Source organism: Stegostoma tigrinum, chromosome 37 (assembly GCF_030684315.1).
Source record: "Stegostoma tigrinum isolate sSteTig4 chromosome 37, sSteTig4.hap1, whole genome shotgun sequence".
Classification (NCBI taxonomy): Eukaryota; Metazoa; Chordata; class Chondrichthyes; order Orectolobiformes; family Stegostomatidae; genus Stegostoma; species Stegostoma tigrinum.
Genome location: NC_081390.1, coordinates 8,302,577 through 8,327,575, shown reverse-complemented (window position 1 = coordinate 8,327,575; position 24,999 = coordinate 8,302,577). Strand labels below are relative to the sequence as shown.

The following is a 24,999-nucleotide window of genomic DNA, read 5'->3' as shown; positions in this document are numbered from 1 at the left end:
GCTTAAAATGGAATGTGAAAGAACTTGCACAAGGGAAGTAAATAAGTTCATAAATTGAGCATATGGGAGAAAATGCAGAGGAATGTGCTCCAGTCATGAGATTTTCCAGAAAGTTAGCATCAATGGAATGGGTTGAATAGTCTTCCTGGCCGTGAAATCAGCAATTCTGGCATTTTTCCATTCCGATTGCAAAGATTTATTGGAATTAAATAGTAAAGAAATATATATTCAATATATCTCAACCTGTACAGTGATAGTCAGGTTTTAATTCATGCTCTTCATAAAGTCTGTTCAATTACTTTTCGGCACAAAATCTCCCCGAATTTTTTTTCCCCACATTCAATACAAGCTTACAAAAAAAAATCTGATGGGTACCAATTTATACAGCCTACTTCGAGCCACTGGTTTCAGTGTTGGCACAGGCCTTCCCTGGGAATGGTGCAGCAGAAAATGGATCATCATTGTCCATATTATTTTGGGAAGAATCCAGGCATGCAGGCTTCTCCACATCAACTATCCCATCTGAATGTACCTGTCCCAAATCTCTCAAAGCCTGGTTTTGGTAACTTCTACTTCCTTCATTATTGCAGGCTAAATGTTCAAAATAGCAATTTTGACTAAAAGGATTTAATGCAGAATGGACACGGGAAAACAATTCAGGTTTCTGCAACTTTAAAAGATTAGTGGCTTCTGAAGGTTCACCCAGCAACAGCTCTTGCTGTTCCCCATGTAATTCACCTTTTTGCACCACATTGCTGGTCTCGCATATCATTCCTTCCCTAGGTGAATGCACAAGTTCCTCTGCAGCATTTGTACTTGCACTTAATAGGCATGTTTCTACAGAGGAGCTTTCAGTTTTAGCAGAAATTTCTCCAAAAGGAAGATAATCAAATATATCTGTTTGCACTGAAGGAACAGACTGTGAGCATGCGCCAGGGCCAGTTGACAGTGTTTTGCTTCTGAATGGCGCATTTATGAAAATCTGGGATTCATCTTTGTCAACTTCATCATTATTCTTAGGTAGAAATGGTGCTCTTTTAAATACATCCGTGTCCTCACCAGTCTCACTATGAACAGCTGAACCTAAGTCATCAGTTGCAAAAGGTAGAGTATTAGTTTCCAAACCACCCAGAGTGAAATCTTTCAAGATAATGACGTCTTGCATGTTGCAAGTAGAATCCAGAAGCCCTATTGTACGGAGCTCACGGTCAGCTTCTGTAGAAATGCGGTAGGTAGGATACTCCTCTTCATCCTCAGATTGATCATGTAGGTTCAGATAGCAATTCTTCCTTAATTCCAGGTTAGAATCTAGTTTTGAATCTGCAAGAATAGGTATGGAACTCTCCATGTCTTCCAGTTTGATTATTTTCTCATCACTTTTACCTTCCTCATCACTGCTGTGTAAAGTTCCCGTAGAGGGGGTGAGATCACTTGAGTGTTCCTCAGTAACTGGTGCTGACAAACAACGTCCTATAAAATGCACCATGTCCTCACAAGTCCGTTCTATTCCATCCTGTGACGTGCATCCCAAAACAGTAGGCAGGGTACTGTGCTTTATCAGATTCACAGACATAACATTTTCATAGCCTGAAATATAACCATAGATTGGAAATTGGGAGATGGACATTCGAAAGATTGAAGGAGTTGCACATAATAAATTCAGGTATGAGGAAGATAAATTGCAGTAAATCTATATGCTGCTTCTCCTCACTAATGAAAATACAGTTACAGAGTTACCAAGGAAATGCAAAACACAATCTTTCACATGAATTGCAATTTATTTAAAAAGATTGAATAAATTTAAGAGTCTATGATTCTCAAAATTCCATTTATTCACATCAATAAAAGTTAGCCAAACCCAGCAGAAACCATGTGACATAATTACATTTTAAAATGAAAGACCTATCAATTCATTGAGGCAGGAGGAGAGCATATTAAACTATTTGTTCATTTCTTGCAAGACCTAAAAAGTGCCGGCTCTAAACTTCCCAAAATGAACAAAGGGTTGATTCATTGATTTTAAAAAAAAAGCTCAGAAAGGTGGTCTCATTCATACAAGTTTTCTTCCAAACTAAACCTACCGACTCCCACAGCTTCCTAGAATACACCTTCCTGCAAAAATGCCATCCCCTATTCCCAATTCCTTCACCTCCGCTGCATCTGCTCCATAGATGAGGCATTCCACTCCCAGACATCCCAGATGTCCTTATTTTTCAAGGACCGCAATTTCCCCTGTACAGTGGTCGAAAATGCCCTCAACCACATCTCTCGCGTCTCCCACAACTCATCCCTCACACCCCTCCCTGTAACAACAAAGACAGAATCCCCTTCATCCTCGTGTATGACCCCACCAACCTCCTGATTCAACACATCATCCTCTGCCAGTTCTGCCATCTGCAATTCGACCCCACTACCAAGGACATTTTTCCCTCCCCACCCTTATCTGTCTTCCGGAGGGACCACTCTGTCTGTGATTCCCTCGCCTGCTCCACACTAGCTCCACCACCCCTGGCACTTTTCCCTGTAACTGCAGGAAGTGCTACACCTGCCCCTACACCTCTCCCTCACCCCCACGCCCATCCCAGGCCCAAAACAACCTTCCACATTAAACAAATATTCACCTGTACATCTGCTAATGTGGTATATCGTACCCACTGTTCCCGACATGGCCTCCACTACATCAGGGAAACCAAGCAGAGGTTTCGACACCACTTTGTGGAACGCCTATGCTCAGTTTGTGACAAATGACTGCACCTCCCAGTTGTGAACCACTTCAACTACCCCTCCCACTCCTTGGACATGTCCATGCTGCGCCTCCTCCAGTGCCACAACAATGCCACTGGAGGCTGGAGGAACAGCGCCTCATTCTGCTAGGGAACCCTACAACCCAATGGTTTCAATGTGGACTTCACAAGCTTCAAAATTTCCCCACCACTGACCTCATCCCAAGACCAGGCCAGCTAGTTCCTACCTACTTGTCCTGTCCGTCTTTTCTCCCACCTATCCGCTCCTCCCACCTCACTGACCAACCCTCACCCGGACTTCCTGCCTACTAGCATCATCCCTGCCTCCTTAACCTGTCTGTCTTCTCTCCACCTATCTGCTCCTTTATCCACCTTCCATCATCACTTCCCCCCCTCTCTGTTTATTTCAGAGTCCCCCTCCACCTCCTCCATTTCTGAAGAAGGGTCCATACCCAAAATGTCAGCTTTCCTGCTCCTCTGATGCTGCTTGGCCTGCTGTGTTCATCCAGCTCTACAACTTGTTAACTGCATCGGCAGTTCCTACTATCTCTTCTATTAAGAGATCCTCTATGAAGAGTTTCCTCTGGGTGCTCTAGTTTCCCCCCACAGTCCAAAGATGTGCAAATTGGGTGGACAAGCTGTGCTGAACTGCCCATAATGTCCAGGGATGTGTAGGTCAGATGGTATAGCCATGGGAAATGCAGGGTTTCAAGGCTAGGATAGAGGGTGGGTCCGACCAGGACACTCGAGGGTCAGTGTGAACACAACAGGCTGAATGGGCAGCTTCTACACTGTAGGGATTCTATGAAGAGATTATTTGACAATCAATTGCTCTGATTTGTTCCTCAAAATAGTAGGTCAGATTAGAATCATTCATCAGTCATTCTATACTCAGCCAGATTGCCATTTCAGAGTTTTGGCAGCAAAGTGAACAAGAACAAAATTAGCTTTCGAAAGCATTACTTAGGACTAGACAAATGACACAGGCTCCAAGCTCTAGAGAAAACAGTTCACCCACATGGTGAAAGTCGGCATTGCGGTCACATTTAAGTAGCTTCAGCTATTCCTTTTTCACATTCAGCAACTTCGGTAGTAGCTGGAAACGCATGAAAGAGGTCCTTGAGCAAAATGACTGATAAAGGATATAATTGAGCCTAAGAAATAGGAGAAGTTGGCCATTCAACCTCTCAAGCCCATCCCCATTTTAGGTAAGGCATTCCTCAGGCCTCATCTCCTCTTAGCTCTCAACTCCTCAAAGTTACAAAAAAAATCTACGTTTTCTTGAAATACTTTCAGTGATACAGACTTTACAACTCTCGGGTAGAGAGTTCCAGACATTCCCTAGCCTCTCCAGAAAAGCAATTCTTTTGCATTTATTTTAAATGATTGCCCCTTATTCTGCAACTATGTCCCCTAGTTTGAGATTCCCTCACTAGTGAAATCATCTTCTCACTGACTACCTTGTCAAACTTGTATATTTCAATAAGATCACCACTCATTGATCTGACCTCTAATGAATAAAGGCCTAATCCATTTAGCCATTCTCAATGTCAACCTTCAGCCCATGAATCAGCCTTGTGAATCACATCTGAACTCCAGTGTATATTTTAGTCAGCGTGTTTAAGAAAACTATACACTGTACTCTTAGTGCAATCTTACCAATACCCTGTACAGTTCTAACAGGACTTCCCTATTTGTAACCTCCAATCCCTGAGCAATAAAGCCAAAATTTCAGATGCCTCCTTAATTACTTGTTGCACCAACTTTTGTGTTTAATATACAAGAACACTCAGATCCACAGCGCTGCTCTTTTCTTTGGAGTGTTTCTTAAGTTAAAACAATAGTCTGCCTTTGATTCTTCCTAACAAAGTGCATGAACTTAAAACTTTCATACATTAAATGTCGCATGTCAAGTTTTTGCCCATTCAACCTATCTATATTCCCTTGCATGTTCTTACTGCTCTCAGCACAACATGCTTTCCCATCTATTTTACGTCAGCAGTTAATTTTGATACATTAGATTCTGTCCCATCCTCCATAAGTGTGAATATAGATGGTCAATAATTGAGGCCCTAGGACTATTCCTTGTGACACTCCACTAACTACATCCTTCCAATCAAAAAAGATCCATTATTCCTGATCCTCAGTCTTCCGTGTTCACCAATCCTCAATGTATACTAATATGTAAACTTCAAAACTGCAAACTTTTGTGACGCCTCATCAAATCTTCGAGAAATCCAAATATACACCAACTACCATGTTGCCCTTTAATCAACCCTATTTGCTATATCCTCCAAAACCTCTAGAAAATTGGTCAAACATGACTATGATTGATTTCAGTGTTTTAAACATCCCCACTATTTTTTTCCAGAATAGTGGATTCTTAGCAGTTTCCCAATGACAGGTGTTAAGGATAATTGGCCTACAGCTTCCTGCTTTCTATCACATTCCCTTTTGAACAGGGCATCACAGTAGCAATTTTCCAAACCGTGAATGCAGAAAATTCTGTAATATTTTGAACAATGCCTCTACTATCTCTGCAAACACTTCTGACAAAATCTTTGGAGGCAAGCCATCAGTCTGCCTTTAGTTCCATTATATTGTCAAATAGTTTGTAACTTGTGACAAGATTTTTCCATTTATTAACATCTTGCTGTTCAAATATTTAATGCCCTTAACCATGAGGCTTAGGCAAAGTATTGGTTTATCTGCTGTTTCCCTCCTCCCCGTTATTAATTCCAGTTTCATTCAAGAGTCCAGCAGTCACTTTAGCTTCTTTTTAATAAACAAAACTTACCCATCTAAGTTCTTGCTATTTGTTATATTTCTTGTCAATTTGCTTTCAAAATCAATTTTCTTCCTTTTTTTAAGCTTTTCAGTCATCTGCTGCTAGTTCCTTGAAAAATCCCAATCCTCTAGTACGCCATCAGTTTTTACTGTTATTTTAATGCTTTGGATTTAGTACTCTTCTTTGTTTGCCAGTCTTTGTTAATCACATCCTTCTCATCAAGTCCTTTTCTCGACATTACTTTTGCTGAGCATGATGAAATATCCGTTAAAATTTCTATCACTGCTCACCAAATGACTTGCCCTTCAATCTACTTTCACAGTCAGCTTTTGTTATATCTTACTTCATAAGACATAGGAGCAGAAGTAGGCCATTCAGCCCATCGAGTCTGCTCCACCATGCAATGAGATCATGGCATATCCGAGACTCCCCCATGCCATTTTCCAACCATTGTGTAATGTAACTAGATATGTGAGAGGAGGCAAAGAATACTGGAATAATGCCTTGATTTTTATTCACTTGTAGGATATAAATAAGACCAATTACAGATGGACGTCAAGGACACAGATTTAAAACAGAGCTCCTCTCCTTCAAACAGAATTTGAAATTCTATCATGTTGTGATCACCCTCCCCTAAAGGATCCTTAACTACTGGATCTCTTTTAGATTTCGTCAAGGATAATATAGTAGATGTAGAACAGCCCACTCCTGGATAGGCTCTGCAACATACTGCTCTGAGGAACAATCCCCGAAGCAATCAGTCTTCCATGTTACCCCTGCCGACCTGCTTTATCCTGTCAATATGCAGATTAAAGTCACCCATGACAATTGTAATGCCTTTTACATGTCTATTATTTCTAGATTTATACTTCATTACTACTTCGGGTTAACTCTTCAGGGACTTGTACAGGACTACCGCCCATGACTTCTTGCCCTTGCTATTCCTCATTTCCACCAGAACTGATTCCACAACACAATCTAATACAATCGATGTCACTACTCAGCACCACTGATGCCTTCCTTTATTGACAAAGCTGTTCCACTTTCTGTACACTTTTGCCAATCTTCCACATGAAATGTGTGATTAAATGTCTTCTGCTGTTCATCCACTGGCTTGCTGTTCTGTCTATTTTGCCTGCCCACTTTAAATCTTTTTTCATAATTCTGTAATTGCCCTTATTTGAAGGCTGAGATGCTCCTCCTTAAACTGAATTTTGTTGAACACACTTGAATAGGGAGTTTCCAGTCTTGGGATCCCTGCAAACCACATTTGCCAAATTGCTGTGATGTCATATTCATTTATTTCTCATCTCTGAAATAGAAACTTTGCCTCCCCTGGAGTTGTAATCCACACTGTTTAGTGGTTAAGATATTGAAAACAAATCTCAGATAATCAAAGCAAAAATTAGGAGAATGTCACTAATAGCACTGACGACAATCAGTATTCAATAATTTGTGGTATCTAACAAAGGTAATACTTCAAATGACAGAAAAATGAGAACTGCAAACATCACATCATAGGATAATTTTTGTCTTCTATACATTTTCTGTAGAAGCAGACAGAATAATTTTTTTTTAAAATATAGGGCAGTTTTGGGATCCCAGACATCAATTTATTGAGCCTCCTGGAATGTGAATCACTAGTCTAAATCTATTAACTGTTGCAGATCACTCTGCTTTCAGTGGCTGTTTGACTCAGAAATCACAAGTAGGCCACCAAAACTTTCCACTATTCTTCACAATGTGATTTAGAAAGTTTAACATCTTCCATTTATGAATTTGAGAACCAAATATAATTGATCTTTGGCCTCCACTCTACTGTCCTTTCTACTCCATCCAGTGATGGAGTGCCATGCTTCTACAGAAAATATATAGAAGACAAAAATTATCCTATGATGTGATGTTTGCAGTTCTCATTTTTCTGTCATTTGAAGTATTACCTTTGTTAGATACCACAAATTATTGAATACTGATTGTCGTCAGTGCTATTAGTGACATTCTCCTAATTTTTACTCCATCCACTTCTTGATTCCCCAATAATTCTTTTCATCTTTAAAAATGGAGCATGCAAAAATTATAAATCTTTGACGAAATGAATTTCTCTTCATCTCAGTCCTATAGCATCAGTGCCTTTTTCTGATTTTATGCCTTGTCCTAGATTCTCCAGCTGGGGAAGCAACTTTCCAATGTATACCTGTTACATTCAGTTAGAATACTATTTCTTTCAATGAGATCTCCTCTAATTCTCCAATCAGGGAGCCCGGACGTCAGGTAAAAATAGAAGTGTCAGACATCCTGGCACTCAGACCTGGCTCTGAGGGAGCTACATCAGTGTCAAGAGCTTTCCACATGTAAATCAAAGGTGGCCTGGTGATGGGATACCAGCCTCCATTGGAGGTATTTCAGTATCAATCCAAAGGTTATGCTAAACTGACAGTCTTCTAACAAGCATTTTTCCAACTCAACAAACATACTACCCCCAGTGGTCAAAATAGCAATGGATTAAACTGAATGACACTCATCCATAATACTTAATTTCCTCAATTCTTTCTCACGTTAGTGATATGGCTGAAATAGAACAGCCTAACATTCTCATGACTGACCATTGAGAACATCTGCCACTAGAAAGTGCAGACTTCATCTACAAATTATGTTTGTTTTTCGGTTAGATCTGCATTGGAAAGATTAGCAAATCCAATCCCTTGTACTGAGACTATGCCCATGTTCTAGATTATTGTAAGGTAAATATCAATTTCACAAACATAATACCATGTGGAAGTAATACATATAAATTATTTAGATTTGAATGTAGGAGGGTTAATCAGTAAATTTGTGGATTACATGAAGATTAGTGGGGTGCTAACACCTTTAAATTACAGGACAATACAGACAAGCTGGTCGGATGGATTGTTTGTTGGCAAGTGGAATTCAATCTAGTTAAGTAAGGTGATGCACGTCGGCAGGACAAACAAGGCAAGGGAATACACAATAACAGGAATCTGAGAAGCACTGAGGATCAGGGTACCTTGGTATGCATGTCCAATGGCCCCTTATAGTAGTGGGACAGTTAGATTAAAGCAGTGTTATGGACCAAACCAGACACCCTCAAAATATTGTATCAGTGATAATGGGAACTGCAGATGCTGGAGAATCCAAGATAATGAAATGTGAGGCTGGATGAACACAGCAGGCCCAGCAGCATCTCAGGAGCACAAAAGCTGACGTTTCGGGCCGAGACCCTTCATCAGAGAGGGGGATGGGGTGAGGGTTCTGGAATAAATAGGGAGAGAGGGGAAGGCGGACCGAAGATGGAGAGAAAAGAAGATAGGTGGAGAGGAGAGTATAGGTGGGGAGGTAGGGAGGGGATAGGTCAGTCCAGGGAAGACGGACAGGTCAAGGAGGTGGGATGAGGTTAGTGGGTAGGAGATGGAGGTGCGGCTTGGGGTGGGAGGAAGGGATGGGTGAGAGGAAGAACAGGTTAGGGAGGCAGAGACATATTGGACTGGTTTTGGGATGCAGTGGGTGGAGGGGAAGAGCTGGGCTGGTTGTGTGGTGCAGTGGGGGGAGGCGCCTTCTTGACTACTCTATCAACCTGCCTTGCCACCTTCAGGGACAACAAACCTGAATACCCAGATCTCTCTGGGCATCAATTTTCCCCAGGGCTGTTCCAAGTACCACACAGTTCACAGAGGAGTTGTACTAGGATGTTGCCTTGGCTGAAGGGTTTGCTTTATGAAAAAATATTGGACAGACTGAGATTACCTTCCGAACAGCAGAAGAGACTCAGCAGCTACATAATTGAGATGTATAAAATAATGAAGGGTATAGATAAGTAGATAAGAAATAACTTTTCCCCTTGGTGGGAGGAGCAAGAGACTTGGGACAGTATATTTAGAAGGTAAGAAAAGGAGGTGGTGGGAATCTGAACCTCTCTGCTTGCAGGGGTGGTGGCGAAAGAAACCTTCATAAGGTCGAAGTAGTATTTAGATGTGCAGTTGCAATGCCAAGGCCAAATTGCTGGAATAGAAGATTACAATAATTAGGTGTTTGTTTTTGACTGGCACAGTCAATAGGCTAAAGGGCATTTTTCTATGCTGTAGACCTCAACGACGACTGAATGCAACACAGGAATTTCCCACAATAGGAAGATAAAGGAAATGGGTTCATTTCGGAAAATTTGAAATCCTATAAAGTTACTGTTGACTCCCAGGATTATTGGAGGTTCAGTCGACATTCTTTTCAGAGATGCACTGGCCAGTGGCATTTAGGTGAAATCATTACTGGCAAGATACACAGACATCTTCATGCAGATTAGGTCATCCTAAATTTGCACTGGTGAGACAATAACTTGGACCCGGGTTCAATTCCACTCTTGGGCGACTGTCTGTGCAGTTCGCACCTTCTCCCCATGTCTGTGTGGGTTTCCTCCAGGTGCTCCAGTTTCCCTCCACAGTCTAAAGATGTACAGGGTCGGTGGATAGGTCATGCTAAATTGCCCATAGTGCCTAGGGATGTTTAGGTTAGGTGGGTTAGACATGGAAAAATGCAAGGCTAGGAGAATGGGTTTGGGTGGGATGCTCTTCTGGCAGGCAGTGTGGACTTGTTGGACTGAATGGCCTGTTTTCACACGGTAGGGATTCCATGAAAGAGCAGGCAGGTACTGCAGGAGTCCCCTGGGTTCCCACTTACTAACCAGTATTCCATTTTGGAGGCTGATGAGGGTGCAGATACTTTGGAGTACTGCAAGCAGCTTGGCTGTACAGAGAGGGAAGGAAGATGAAAGGAACAGCAATACTTCCGTGGCCGAGACATGACTCCTGGATGGTGGGTTGCCTCCCCACTGCCAGGGTCAGGGATGTCACCGAATGGCTGTAGGACATCTTGAAAGTTGGGGGGGGGGGCAGGGAGAGTGAGGAATTAAACGTCATGGTTGTACCAATAATATGGCAAAGTGAGGGATGAGGCCTTGCACCAGGAATTTAAGGAGCTAGGCAGTCATTTAAACAGCAAGACATTAAAGGTTGTAATCTCTTGATTACTCCCAGTGCCACAAAGTAGCGAGTGTAGAAATAGGAAAACAGGACAGAAGATTGCATGGCTAAGGAACTGGCGCAGAGGACAGGGTTTCAGGTTCTTGGATCATTGGGACCTCTTCTGGAGTGGGGGTGACTTGTTTATAAGTGACAGGTTGCACCTAAACGGGATAGGAACCAATATCCTCACAGGGAGGCTTGCTAGAGCTATTTGGCAAGGTTTAAACTAGAGTGGCAGGGGTTGGGAACCAGAGCGGCAGGTCAACTAGTGGAGGAAGTGAAGGGAAAGTTGATGTTATAACCAGTAAATTCTGAAAGGATAGACAGACAGGTACAAGTTAATGAACACAATGGGACAGATGGACCGAAGTTCGTTTATTTCAATGTAAGGAGTATTATGGGTAAGGCAGGGACGAGCTGGGCTGGTTTTGGGATGCGGTGGGGGGTGGGGGGTAGATTTTGAAGCTTGGACTGCAACTTCACCCCCGCAGTGGTCGAGAATGTCCCGAACGTGTTTCCCGCAATTCATCCCTCACACCCTGTCCCCGCAACAACAACCAAAAGAGAATCCCCCTTGTCCTCGCATATCACCCCACCAACCTCCGGATCCAACGCATTATCCTCCGACACTTCCACCATCTGCAATCTGACCCCACGACTGAAGACATTTTTCCCTCCCCACCCTTGTCTGCTTTCCAGAGGGACCACTCTCTCCGTGACTCCCTTGTCTGCTCCACAGTCCCCTTCAGCACCACCACACCTGGCACTTTTCCTTGCAACCGCAGGAAGTGCTACACCTGCCCCCACACCACCTCCCTCGCCCCAATCCCAGACCCCAAGACGGCTTTCCACATCAAGCTGAGGTTCACTTGCACATCTGCTAATGTGGTATACTGCATCCGCTGTACCTGTTGTGGCCTCCTCTACATCAGGGAAACCCCAGGAGAGTCTTGGGGACCACTTTGCGGAACACCTATGCTTGGTTCGCAATAAACAGTTGCGTCTCCCAGTGGCGAAGCATTTCAACTCCCCCTCCCATTCTTTAGACGACATGTCCACCCTGGGCCTCCTGCAGTGCTACCCGAAGGTTGCAGGAACAGCAACTTATATTCCACTTGGCAACCCTGCAGCTCAATGGTATCAAAGTGGATTTCACAAGCTTCAAAATCTCCCCAACCACCCCCCCGCACCGCATCCCAAAACCAGTCCAGCTCGTCCCTGCCTCCCTAACCTGTTCTTCCTCTCATCCATCCCCTCCTCCCACCTCAAGCCACACCCCCATTTCCTACCTAATAACCTCATTCCTCCCCCTTGACCTGTCCAACCTCCCTGGACTGACCTATCTCCTCCCTTTCTCCCACCAACACTCACCTTTACTGGCTCCATCCTGGCCTCTAACTTGTCTGTCTCCTCTCTACCTATCTTCTCCTCTATCCATTTTTGATCCGCCCCCCCCCTCTCTCCCTATCTATTTCAGAACCCTCTTCTGCTCTCCCATTTCTGAAGAAGGGTCTAGGCCTGAAACGTCAGCTTTCATGCTGCTTGGCCTGCTCTGTTCATCCAACTCCACACCTTGTTATCTAGGATTGTCCAGCATCTGCAGTTCCTATTATCTCTTATGGGTAAGGCAGATGGGCTTAGAGCCTGGATCAATACATGAGATTACGATGTTGTAGCCATTACAGAGACCTGGTTGAGAGGGGGACATGAATGGCTGCTCAATATGTCAGTGTTCCGATGTTTTAGATGAGATAGAGAGGGAGGTAGAACAGTTGCATTCCTAATCAGAAAGGACATACTGGAGGGCTCATTCACTGAGGCAATTTGGGTAGAGCTCAAAAATATGAAAGGTACAATCACTCTAATGGGATTATATTATAGCTCGCCCCCCCCAACCCCAACAGTTGCCAGGATGTTGAGGAACAGATATACAAGGATAGCAAGGCATGTGACCTTTGGAATGACGAGGGAGGTTGTGAATTTAGTCAAAAAGAAAAAGGAAGCACACGTAAGGTTTGGAAAGCTAAAATTGGAGAGGGCCCATGAAGAATATAAAGAAAGCAAAAACGAACTCAAGCAGGTAATTAGGAGAGCAAGGAGGAACCATGAAATGTCCTTGGTAAGTAGGGTTAAAGAGAATCCCAAGGCATTTTATACATATGTTAAAAGCAAGACAATAACAAGGGAGAATGTAGGCGCAGCCATGGATAATGCAGACATTCTGCTTGTAGGTTTAGGCTATGGGCAAGAGCCAAAATGAGTACTTGGCACTGGTATTCACCAAGAGGGACACAGAATAGTGCAGGACATGCTAATACGCTATGGCATTTTGAGGTCAAAAGAAAGGTAGTTTTGGATCTGTTGAAAAGCATTAAGGTGGATAAGTCCCCTGTGTGGGTGGGATCTACCCCAGATTATTGAGAGAGGCAAGAAGGAGATTGCTGGGGTCTTGACCAAGATCTGTGTGTCCTGGATGTGAGTTTGCTCACTAAGCTGGGAGGTTAGTTTTCATTTCCTGACATCACCAACCCAAGGAAGCCTAACCAGATAAATAGAAAGCGGGGCATAACACCAGCGCTTCACCGGAGGCTCACTGATGATGTTACCTAGAACGGTGACGAAACGTCTGAAAACTAACCTTCCAGCTCAGCGAGCAAACTCACATCCAGAACCTCAACCTGAGCTACAAATCTTCTCAAAACTCGCTATCTTTGTGTCCTCTCTAGTCACTGGACAGGTCTCTGAGGACTGACTAGTCAGTGATGCTGTTCCTCTATTCAAGTTGGGAAATAAGGATAATCTTGGAAATTATAGACAGGTGAGTCTATAATCACCTTTGGGAAGCTATTGGAGAGGTTTCTTGGGGATACAATTTACATGCATTAGGAAAAGCATGGCCTAATTAGGGACAGTCAGCATGGCTTTATGCAGGGCTGGTCATGTCTTACTAACTAAATTGATTGTTTTTTGAGGAGGCAATGAGGGTGATCAATGACAGTAAAGCAGTGGATGTTGTTTACATGGATTTTAGTAAGGCTTTTGACAAGGCCCCTTTTGGTGGGCTCAGAGAAGATCAAGATGCATGGCATCCACGGCATCCACAGGGACTTGGCTGTTTGGATTCAGAATTGGCTTGTCCATAGGAGGTCAGAGGGTAGGGGTGGAAGGGTGTTTTTCTGGCTGCCGGTCCATGACTAGTAGTATTCTGCAGGGATCTGTGCTTGTTGCTTGTGATTTATATAAATGACTTTCATGAAAACATACTTGGTGGGTTAATAAGTTTTCAGACGCCACAAGGATTAGGGGAATTGTGGATAGTGTAGAAGGCTGTCAAAGATACAGCAGATTTAAATTAGTTGCAGATATGGGCAGAGAAGTGGCAGATGAAGTTTAATCCAGGCAAGTGTGAGCTGTTGAACTTTAGAAGGTCAAATATTAAGGGAACATATAGAGTTAATGGCAGAACCCTGAACAGCATTGATGTACAGAGGAATCTTGGGGTCCTAGTCCAAAGCTCCCTGAAAGTAGCCAACAAGTAGATATGATGGAAAAGAAGGTGTATGGCATGCTTACTTTTATTGATCAGGACACCGAGTACAAGAGCCAGGAAAAAAGCTTTATGAAATTTTGGTGAGGCCACAATTATAGTATTGTGTTCAATTCTGGTCACCACGTTACAGGAAGGATGTGGTAGTTTTGGAGAGGGTACAGAAAAGGTTTACCAGCATGCAGCCTGGATTACAGGGTATGAGCTACAAACTGGGGTTGTTTTCTCTGGAGTGGTGGAGACTGAGGAGAGACCTGAAACAAGTTTATAAAGTTATGAGAGGCATTGACTGGAAAAAAGATTCTGTCAACCTTGAATTTGAACATCTGATACTAGAGGGTATGCATTTAAGGTGAGGAGGGGAAAGTTTAAAGGAGATATGGGGGACAAGTTTGGCAGGTGTCTGGAACATGCTATTAGGAGTAGTGGTGGAGGCAGATATGATGGGAGCATTTAAGGGGCCTTTAGATAGACACACAAATAAACAGGGAATGAAGGGATCTGGGCCATGGGCATGCAGAAGGGGTTAGTTTAATTTGCTGTAATGTTCAGCACAACATCATGCGCTGAAGGGCCTGTTCCTGTACTGTACTGTTCTGTTGAGAACCAAAAAACATGATGACAGGGTATAGGAGCTGCATTATCAGCAAACTAGAGCCAGGTAAGAGTGTGCGTGTGCGGGGGAGAGACAGAACGAGAAAGAATGAGAGGGAGAGAGAGAGAGAGAGAGAGAGAGAAAGAAAAAGAGAGACAGAGAGAGCGAGAAAGAACGAAACCGAGAGAGGAGAGAGAGAGAGAGAGAGAGAGAGAGAGATGTTGCAACAATGTAGATTAAGCTTGAAGCTATTTTATAACCTACCAGAGAGAAATTTACACATTTCCATGATAAGACGAGGTCTCCAAACAGGAGTATAAAATAAACAACTAACTTGATTTCCTGAGTCATCTCATCAATTTATTAGGTTGCCCAACAGTGACAACATTTTTAAACTTTATACCAATCCTGATTCTAATATGAATTTTATAAATCATGAAATACTATGTTGAACTTACAAATGCCACAGAAAGTTACAAAATATGACAAAATTGTTTCTCCAAAAGTATTTCTTAAACAAACAACCTTGCCACTCAAATGGACAAAAATAGCAAGAAAAAAAGAGAGAACATCACCTCTAATTTGCTTCCTTAAGTCACAAACCATTCTTATTTGGAAATACATCACCATTCGTTCAGTACCATTGAATTAAAATCCTGGAACTCCCTCCTTAATATCACTTACCCTCATCACCGAAGATGCTGTAGTTCAAAGTGGCAGCTCAGGATCACCTCTGAAGTGCAAGCAGGGATTGACAATGAATGCTGGTATCACTGATGACTATATCCAGAGACATTTTTTAAAATATAAAAAGCTAAGATATTCTCCCTGAAATTTGACTGCATTTGCAATGTTGTAATTCAATATTCTCAGCATAAAGTCGTAACTTAGACTCCCCGTTGTTCTTGCAAAGCACGACATTCTAATGAACACTTCCACAGCAAACTAATAGTATGGTGCAGACATACAAACTTAATAAACCAGCAAAGCATTATTTCATGTAAATGTGAAAATGTTTTCAAATTTATTTGCAGCATGTATGTGTTTTAAATAATCACATTTTAGTCATCCATTTGTTGCAGTCGTTCAACGCTAGCCTAGTGGTAACATATTCAAAATAACAAGTGCAGAAACACTGCACCATACTTCAGGCTCACACCCACCAGAAATAGCTACTTGATAAACAGGGAAGCAGGATCTATCCTGAGATTTAATCACAATGAAAAATATAGTGCAAAGCTTTATAATTCTTAAAAACCCTGTTAAACCAAGTGATTTATTAAATAGTCAACATTGCACATTGTGACATCTAGTAACAGTCCTCATATTAGACATAAGACATCAGGGAGATGACTTCTCCATCATTATCTTCACCCTATTTGAAATATTTACAGCTAACCTGGAAGTTGTAACTTTACTGCTGTTTCATTTATCTAATCTACCTTTATCTAGCAAAGTTACCTGAGTCACCTTTTGTAAAAGCTCATCACCTATTTAAGATACACACCAGCCATCATTCAATAATTAAGCTTCTATTTCAGTATTCATTATAGCTACTTTGATTAATAATCTTACAAAAACGGTTGTTGAAAATATAATTGTTTGTAATATAACTGACTAAATTGAGAGCCAAATTCTAAACTGAATTAAATAGAAATGATTTCTTTCTCTTTTATGCCCAAGAGTTGTGCAATAGATTTTGGGGACTAATTCAATCTATGTGAAACCTCAAAATCCTCATGTGGTTTAGAACAAAATGTAGGAAAGATAGAGTTAGACAAATGTGTGAGTAACACGTACATTTTTAGACCATCGACAAAGGTTGTTTTACTCTCTAGTCAAAAATAAAGAACCTACTGCAAATAAAAAGCAACTTTTAAAATCATGTTATGGAAGATAACTTGTGTGCAGCATTGACGTATTGCACTCAATGCTACTTAGCCCCATGTGACTAGATCACATTTCATTTGTATGGCTGTACATCAAGTTAAAACAGCTTATTCAAGTTGAAATTCAAAATAACAAGTTAATAACAAATAATTGAAAATCTGTTATTGACATTCAGGTAATGAGGTTAGAACAATGTTTGCAGGGGGAAAAAGTTAAATTTACAAAATACTTGAGAGCAAAAGTGACCAATTAACTGAAGAACATACTAATGCATTGCAAACAAAGGCAAAGTAATTAAAGCAGTGCAAAATGAGCTGCATGTTTTCACATCAGTACATGGTTAAGTATCATGCGAGTTAATACCAGTCCTCAATGCCACTACAACTTCAAGTAGTAGAATCCAGGCACTGTTAGTTTATAACGCTCCAAGCTATAAAATTAAATTCAAACACAAATGGTATTCAGTACTGCAGTTTCAAATTAACTAATCACTTTGTGCAACTAAAGAATATTGTAGCTATGCACACTTTTACCATACAATGCATAAAAATGCTGAGGTATATTGAGCCAAAGTTCCTGCTAAAAAAAACATTACAACACAAGACAGGAAGGTAGGAAGAGGAATTCGGAAGGTTTTAAAAGGTGATGGGATATCCAAGCAGTTTTCTGGTATATGCACATGAACGGCACACAGGCAGGTACAAGGTGAAGGAAGGCCTTGATGAATAGTCATTTAGTTTTTAGTAGAATCTCCATTGCATCTTGTTACAATCATGTCTTGGTAGGCGTGGCATTCAACTGAGGTATTTTGATTTTACCATGCTTTCTTTGGAATGGGGTTTCTACTCAAGGGTGCAGGTAAGTAATATGCAGATAGGTTAATGGCAGGGTCATTAAATGTCTATAAGCTGATCCACAAGCAGAAAAGACCTAGCTAGACCAGGAAGACTGTTCTCTGAACTCCCACTGCAGTTCTTTGAATGACCACCTAGAAAAGTAAAAAATATCACTTTACTAGGTTATTTATAAGCATCATGCACAACTGGATTTTGTGAACTACATTCCTAATTGCACTCACATCTCAGATTTGGAATCATGAGTTGTTGACAGATGAGGTGCTGAAAAAGGCAAAAAGAATGCAAAGGACAGACGTGGTCAAGTAGGGAAAACAGAGTTATACAATTTGGAATGAAAGTAGCAAGAGTGGGAGAGAATGGCACACTTCAATGAATTTACATTGTCTTGTTAAAATTATTCTTAATACATGGGGCCTACAATGCACCACAATTCTACCAGTGAATTCCCTGACAAATACAACACTCAACAGCCTCTCAATAATATGGAAAGTTGTTAAATTGTGCAGGGTTTTACCTTACACCAGTACAGAATTTTCATAATAAAATAAATACGCTACAGTACTTACCAATTACAACCAATTAAACGTTTACGATTTTGTTTTTGTATACTTTTCATATTAACTGGAAATTGATGTCTCCTAGGTTTCAGAATAAGCAACATTCAAAGAAAATAAAATCACCGGCCATCTCATCTTACCAGTCTGTTTAGAAGATACAGTAGGGGTAAAAGGGTCAGTGCTGTCAGCTGAAGCAGGAGCAAGGACGCTGGAATGTGAAACTGTGTCATCCCCAGCACAGTTACCTGAGAAGGTGCAACAGGAATAGCAGAGGAAAGAACACAGTGACTGAAAGAGGTTGCAGGACAGAAAAAGTGAGCAAAAATACAGCAAAATCCATTCTATAGAACAGGCAGTGCAAGTGTTTCCTTAAAAAGTGTTTTTTTTAAATATTCAAAGTGTAAATTCACTTAAATAAAATCATATCTAGTCAATTCTATTTCCATTGAGGAGACCCTCTGTTAAGTTTTACTTTTTGTGAAATATGTCTCAAGTGAGTAGATTCCAGTACATTTGATATGTTTTGCTTTTTGTTCTAGTGCAAAATAAGAACAAGCAGTCTCCATTGATAATCACCATGTTAATTCAATTTTTAAAAAATAAATTTCAAAAATACAAACAACAATGGGAATGAACAGTCCATTTACGATGGAAGAAATTAATGGACATTCTATGTCCAGTCATTCAAAAGGAAGATTTCATTTTAAGGCTAGTCATATAGGTCCCAGTCCTGTTGAAACAGCAGCTGACCTGATGGCTCATGCCAGTATATTTTGTGATTAGCAGTTGCAGACAGAAAATCTTTGGGTTCCATTACTGCCGTGCTAGCATTTACTCATCTGTTAATGGTAAGGGTGCTGCAATATGATCTAGAAACCCCGAGCTGGGTATTGATGAGGATTCAGATTCCTGATTGGGTGAAATATTTACTATTTGAAAATAGTAATCTATGGAAAAGAACTGGGTTCAGAAGCAACTGCTAATCAGCTAAATAGTCTACCAATATGAACTATCATGATCGATGTGGGAATAATAATTTTTGGATGCATACGACAAATAATTCTACTGCAGCAGCAGAAATGAAGAAAAATTTGCAAGTGTATGAAACACCAACAGCACTTTGAAAACAAAGGATACTTTGGATACACAAACATTTAAATTTTCTCAACATTTTGCAGTTCTACCTACAGTCCATAATCCAACAAATTACTTTGCATGCAACCATACAAATGGAATGGATTACTTAAAGATTTTGAATAATTTTTAATCATACATTCCCTTTGAGTGAATTTCACTTTTTAGTTAGATCTTAAGAAACAAGGCAGAAGTTCTCCTTACCGTTTCCAAAACAAATCAAGAGGTCAACTGTTCGACAGCAGCAAAATTAAACAAAAATATTTATTTCACCATCGGAAATATAGTCAAACACATCCCCTACATCATGACTACGTTCATTTCTTATCACATGACTGCCCACGTGCCATCTACTTCTCGTTGGGTCAAAACTCTGTAACACCCTCTCTTATGGTATTGTGGGTATATCTACACCAAATGGACTGTACTGGTTCAAAAAGGCAGGTCACCACTGCCTTCTCAATGGCAATTATGGATGAGCAGTAAATGCTTCCACAGCCAGCCATCCCACGAATGAAAAAGACCTTCATTTTGGAATCTAGCGTCAGGATCTTTCTGTAAACTTGTAACCTGTGCATATTGGTTGGGAAAAACTGGTTGAAAAGAGTATTGGATGATGTCAGGATAAATTATATTTAAGGAAAAAGAGGGTTAGTCCAAAATGAAGTCTAAGGGACAGAGACTGCTTTAGCATGAGGAGCTGTAAATGGTACTGAACAATCACAATCAACAGTGAACCTGCCCATCTCTGACCTTATACAAGAGGGAATGTAGTTGGTGAAGCAGAAGATGGTTGGGGCCATGACACTACCCTAACAAACTCCTGTAAATAGTGTCATAGAACTGGGATGACTGAATTCAAATAGCCACAACCAAGTGGTCAGACCTGTTCAGTTTCTCCTGAATTTTGTTGTTATTTTATACACCTACAAACATACCAGTTTTACTGTTTCAACAATTACAGTCATCTTTTAAGTTTTGCACAAGATCACGCGTAAGAGATGTTCTTAACATATATTTTTCAAAGTAAATAAAAATTACTAAGGCAGAGTTCAAATCAGAAGAATTAATTGTGGGAAACCTGTTCTTCTGCCCCACCCTCATTCACTCTGATAATTTTCAAGAGACCAAAACACCAAGACTCATTATTTATTCATTCTTACCTGGGAAGTCAGAAGTGGTACATGTATAAAAGGATCAGAAATACCAGTTGATGAGCTAAATTCTAGAAATGAAGTTTCCATAGATATTTTAACTTCTTAGGAAATGTAAAAGGAAAGTAGTTGGAAGAAAGGAAACAGTTTGAGAAAGTAATAGAAAGAATTTTATGCATAATAGTAATAATAGGTAAGCTGTATATTAGTGATTAAATTTAAAGTATAAGCCAAATTAAAAAGAGGCTTTGCTTGCATCGATGGATCAGTGGACTCCCCTAATTATTTTCTATCAAACAGGTTCACTTTTATTGCACACTGAAAATTCAAAACAATGCTGTCAGATAAATACTGATTTGTGATTAATCGTGGTAGCAAAATTACCAGGAGTCCACAGCTGCTGATAGATTACACAAATCCTAATACAAACCTGTTCCAGATACAAAAGGTGAAGCCCCAAATAAATCTGTTTGGGGTGGAGTCATGCTGGGGGGAAATGTTGGAACCAAATTTGCAGTAGGCATTTTCTCCAGTTCCGCAGTTTTATCTGTTAGAATAGTTTTAAAGAAAACTATTAGTTAATGGGGAATAATCTTCAGATTTTTTTTTCTCTAAGACAAGAGGATAGTCAGGTATTGCAGTGCGTTTATTGGTAACATTTGGTCAGGTGGTCATCAGCCATTGCCTGTTCCCACCACATTGCTGACTTAACTGAATCTCAACCTACTGGAGCATATGCAGGTTCACATTAGGAACTTCGAATTTGCTGGTTTAACAATAACTTATTTTTTAGCTTCTCCAAATCAAGTATAGACATGCACTTTCAGCAATACTTTCCAGGTCTGATTGTCAAATGAAAAAAACTTGATGCAGAAACCAGTCTTGTCTCAGCAACAAGAATAAACCCCACATATTCTGAATGACTAGTATTTCAAACCTTTTTCAAACTCAACAAATCTCTAAAGAAGGGGAATGAACTCCACAGCTTCGTCCATGTAGACAAGTTATAGTATGAATGAAGCTTGCAGCGCACAACCCCATGTTTAATGCCTGCATACTTCCAAAATACACTGGTATTCTTGTCAATCACCCGACTAAATGCATATGCGTAGCCCAAGTGGTATGCAGAAGACAGGGAACAATGTCACATGGAACTACTTAAGAAAAGTGAGCACAGCACACCTCATAAGTCCTCAAGATACTCACCATCTCGAAGCTCAGCAAACTCTTTATTTAAAAGGTCTTCTACTGTTAAATTGGAAAAATTGTCATCTCCAAAAGGATTCCAAACAGACAGATCTGGTGGATTATAAATGTTCTGCTCCGAGGCTTTGGGTGATCCTGCAGGACTTGTAGAGGCTGACCTAAATTGGAATTGGTCAGAAGTAAAACATTTGAAACAGCAGACTGAATCAACGTACATTTTGCAAATGGAGATAAGTTGCAGAATGGAGAAATATTTGACTAAAAATTGAGAAGTGGTTAAAGAGGCACAGTCCCAGAAAGTCAGCAGAATCAGAGGCTTCATCCAAAGCAATCTTATTCATAAATCATTTGCTACATAAATCTAGAAAAAAAAGTTCATTTACATAATATAATTGAAATAATCTAAACTGCTCTTACTCTACAAGGAACAAAATAACAATATTAGGGCAGCATGGCAGCTCAGTGATTAGCACTGCTTCCCTCACAGCAACCAGGCACCTGGGTTCAATTCCAGTCTCGGGTGACTGTCTGCATGGAGCTTGCAAATTCTTCCCATGTCCGTGTGAGCTTCTGCCAAGTGCTCCGGTTTCCTTCCACAGTCCAAAGATGGTCAAAAATCACATGACACAAACCAAAGATGTGTAGATTAGCTGGACTGGCCATGCTAAATTGCCCACAGTGTCCAGGGACATGTAGGTTAGGTGGATCAACCAAGGGTAATGCAGGGTTACAGAGACTGGGGGCGGAGGGGGAGGGGGCGCAAATCTGTGTAGGTTATTCATCGGAGAGTTGGTGTGGACTTGTTGGGCTGAATGGCCTGTTTCCATACTGTAGGGATTTTATATAAATAAAAATTGTGCAACAAAACTGTAGATTTCCCACTTCAGACTGTGTGTATAGAAGACTTTTTAAATTCTAAATACAAATGAACAAAGAGCAGGAGTAGGCCATTAAGTTCTTTGAGCCTGCTCCTCTTTTCAATAAGATCTGTTTGCAACTTCAAATCCTCTTTCCTGCCTACCTCCTCCTTGCTTAATAAAAATCTAACTGCATAAAAAAAACAAGAGTTATACTGAGATAACAAGGTGTAGAGCTGGATGAACCCAGCAGGCCAAGCAGCATCAGAGGAGCAGAAAAGTGACGTCTCAGATCTGGACCCTTCTTCAGAAAATGAAGAAGGGTCCAGATCCGAAACATCAGCTTTCCTGCTCGTCTGATGCTGCTTGGCCTGCTGGGTTCATCCAGCTCCACACCTTGTTACCTCAGATTCTCCAGCATTGGCAGTTCCTACCATCTCTGAGTCAAAGTTAACAGACACTCAAAGCTCAGGAAAAAAAATCTGGCTAATCTCAGTTTTAAATGGACAGCCCTGGATTTTAAAAAGTGCCCATAATTCTGGGTTCCCCCAGAAGAGAAAATATGCTTCAATATCCTTTCCAAATTTAAAAGAAAGTGCCCCAAACCTAATCTTCCTTCCAGTAAAATGAAAATAAAATTCAAATCACTTGCTACTAACATGGGGTGTCTTCACGATGAGATCATTAACTAGTCAATCCCATCTTGTGGCACAATACCAGGTCGAGTATAGATTACATTCTGGTCAGTTCCAGAATATGATGTTCTACAAATTTATCCTGAAAACATTCCAAGAAGTCATCTAAGCTACCTTCGTCCATCTGACTTTACCAGATGATATTAGATCAAAATTTCCCACAATCATCAGCATGCCTTTCTGTCAAGATCTTATTACTTCTTCCTTCATGCTCCATGTTACTGTGCTGATAATGTTTGGGGGCCTAACATTGCTCCCAATTGCTGTACAAGTGACTTCATGCCTTTATCAATCCACATTTCTACTGTTTCTACATCACTGTTCCTGTACTTGTGTCAGCTGTTATACTAACACCATAATTAAATTAACTAAGTCTCCCCCTCACTTTTTCAATCCTAGCTATCCTTCCTAAGTAACCTGTACACTTTAACAGTCAGATCCCTATTAATTTCCCATATTCCAAAGTACTTGCATCAGCAGCCCACGAACAGAAACCAATTCTGCCACACCAGTCTTTGGGTAATTTCCCTAATTTGACTTTCCTCTTGCCTATTTTCAGTTGGCTTGGGTAATAATCTAAACATTTTGACCACCGAAGTCCTACTTTTTAAATTAGTATCTACCTCCTTCTACTACGCAGAACCATCTCCTTCTGAAGTTAGCACCTACATGGAAAATGTGATCCTCCCCTCTCTCAATGCAAGTTATAATGGTAGAAAAATAGAAGGATAGACTATGGAAAGAGATGGCATTTTGTTGTATGCCAACATCAGCAATGGAAATTTAAAAGTCCATTATTTAACTGTAAATTAAGGTTGGAACAGGCAATTTTAAATAAGAAGTAATGATCCTTTGTTTCTATTGAGTAAAACGTCAAAGTGCTACCTAACTCCGTGATCACGTTGTGTTGAACTCACTTTGATTTATAAAGATTTGCTTCTGCCGCAGCTGCTGCCAGTTGTTGAGAGGATCGACTGGCAGGGACTCCAAATATACTGCTGAATGGGACATCACTGACGATTCTCCGGTGGCCTGCTCGCTGCACCTTTGGTGAAGATGGCGGCGTTAATGATAATAGCTTGTCTGTCTGTTGGGACTGGGGCTGAACTTGTTGAGTTTGAAGTTTTTGCTGCATATGTGCCTGTAACTGTACAAAAGTAATTACATTTTGTGTGCATTCATTTTCACTGGCTCAATTTACTTGTATACAAAGTTAAAAAAGTGAAGGAAACCTAAATGCGGAAGTATTTCACAATTGTTGGGGAGGTGCAGACAGTTCTGGTTAGGTGATGCCACCACCTGAATCTTAAATCTAGTCTGAGGGAATCTAAAGATATCAGCAAATAAAAAGTTGGACATTAGAATTTGCACATGCTAATTTCTGTTAAGAATTCCAATTTCTAAAAAATATATTAAGCTTCGTATTCAATCTTTGATGTTAAATAGCTTTGCACTAACATTACATATACAACCCAGACAAAAGGACCGCACAAGACAGAAGGAACTGAATTTCACACTAGGGAATAGGAGAAAAGAAACTTAAAGATATAAGTGTCTTATATTTCACTGTAGTGTATTAAGCTTGATTACTTTTGTGGTAAACCACTTGCTGCCCTCTGTTCCAAAATCTTCATTTATTAACTTAACAAGTCATGAAGTGTAGCAAGATTAAGGTTGCTTTACAATAATTACTAGGAGACAAAAGCTGCTGGTGAACAATAGAGATACAACTCTAGGCAGCAATGTTTAGGCCAAGCTGTCTTTTGTCACTTGAGTAATTTGAAAATAATTTACCACTGTAAAAATCCACCAAGAGGCATTTGACAGAAAGAACTACAACCATCTATAAAACAAAGTTAGCAAATTGCCAAATGTCTCTGACAGAATGTATAACTCACATATAAAAGATACATGCATTGAACTGACATATTCATAGAAAAAT

At 40.6% G+C, this 24,999-nt stretch overlaps 2 protein-coding genes across 5 annotated transcripts in view; one reads left to right on the top strand and one right to left on the bottom strand.

Moving 5' to 3' along the window:
• The window catches only part of LOC125467506 (progestin and adipoQ receptor family member 3-like), a 51,502-nt gene extending 33,112 nt beyond the window's left edge, over window positions 1-18,390 (top strand). Inside the window, exon 8 of the mRNA XM_048563456.2 lies at window positions 18,097-18,390. Within this exon, the coding sequence (XP_048419413.1) occupies window positions 18,097-18,128 (32 nt within the window). The 3' untranslated portion in view covers window positions 18,129-18,390. The remainder of the gene's footprint in view (window positions 1-18,096) is intronic.
• The window catches only part of LOC125467505 (AP2-associated protein kinase 1-like), a 75,949-nt gene continuing 66,066 nt past the window's right edge, over window positions 15,117-24,999 (bottom strand). Inside the window, exons 13-19 of one of the 4 annotated variants that reach the window (XM_048563451.2) lie at window positions 23,975-24,204; window positions 21,506-21,663; window positions 20,730-20,846; window positions 19,350-19,376; window positions 18,152-18,256; window positions 17,676-17,715; window positions 15,117-17,585 (exon numbers count right to left, since the gene is read on the bottom strand). In XM_048563451.2, coding sequence (XP_048419408.2) covers window positions 17,528-17,585; window positions 17,676-17,715; window positions 18,152-18,256; window positions 19,350-19,376; window positions 20,730-20,846; window positions 21,506-21,663; window positions 23,975-24,204 — 735 coding nt within the window. In that variant the 3' untranslated portion in view covers window positions 15,117-17,527. The remainder of the gene's footprint in view (window positions 17,586-17,675; window positions 17,716-18,151; window positions 18,257-19,349; window positions 19,377-20,729; window positions 20,847-21,505; window positions 21,664-23,974; window positions 24,205-24,999) is intronic. The other 3 variants (XM_048563452.2, XM_048563453.2, XM_048563454.2) reach the window with 3 other exon arrangements.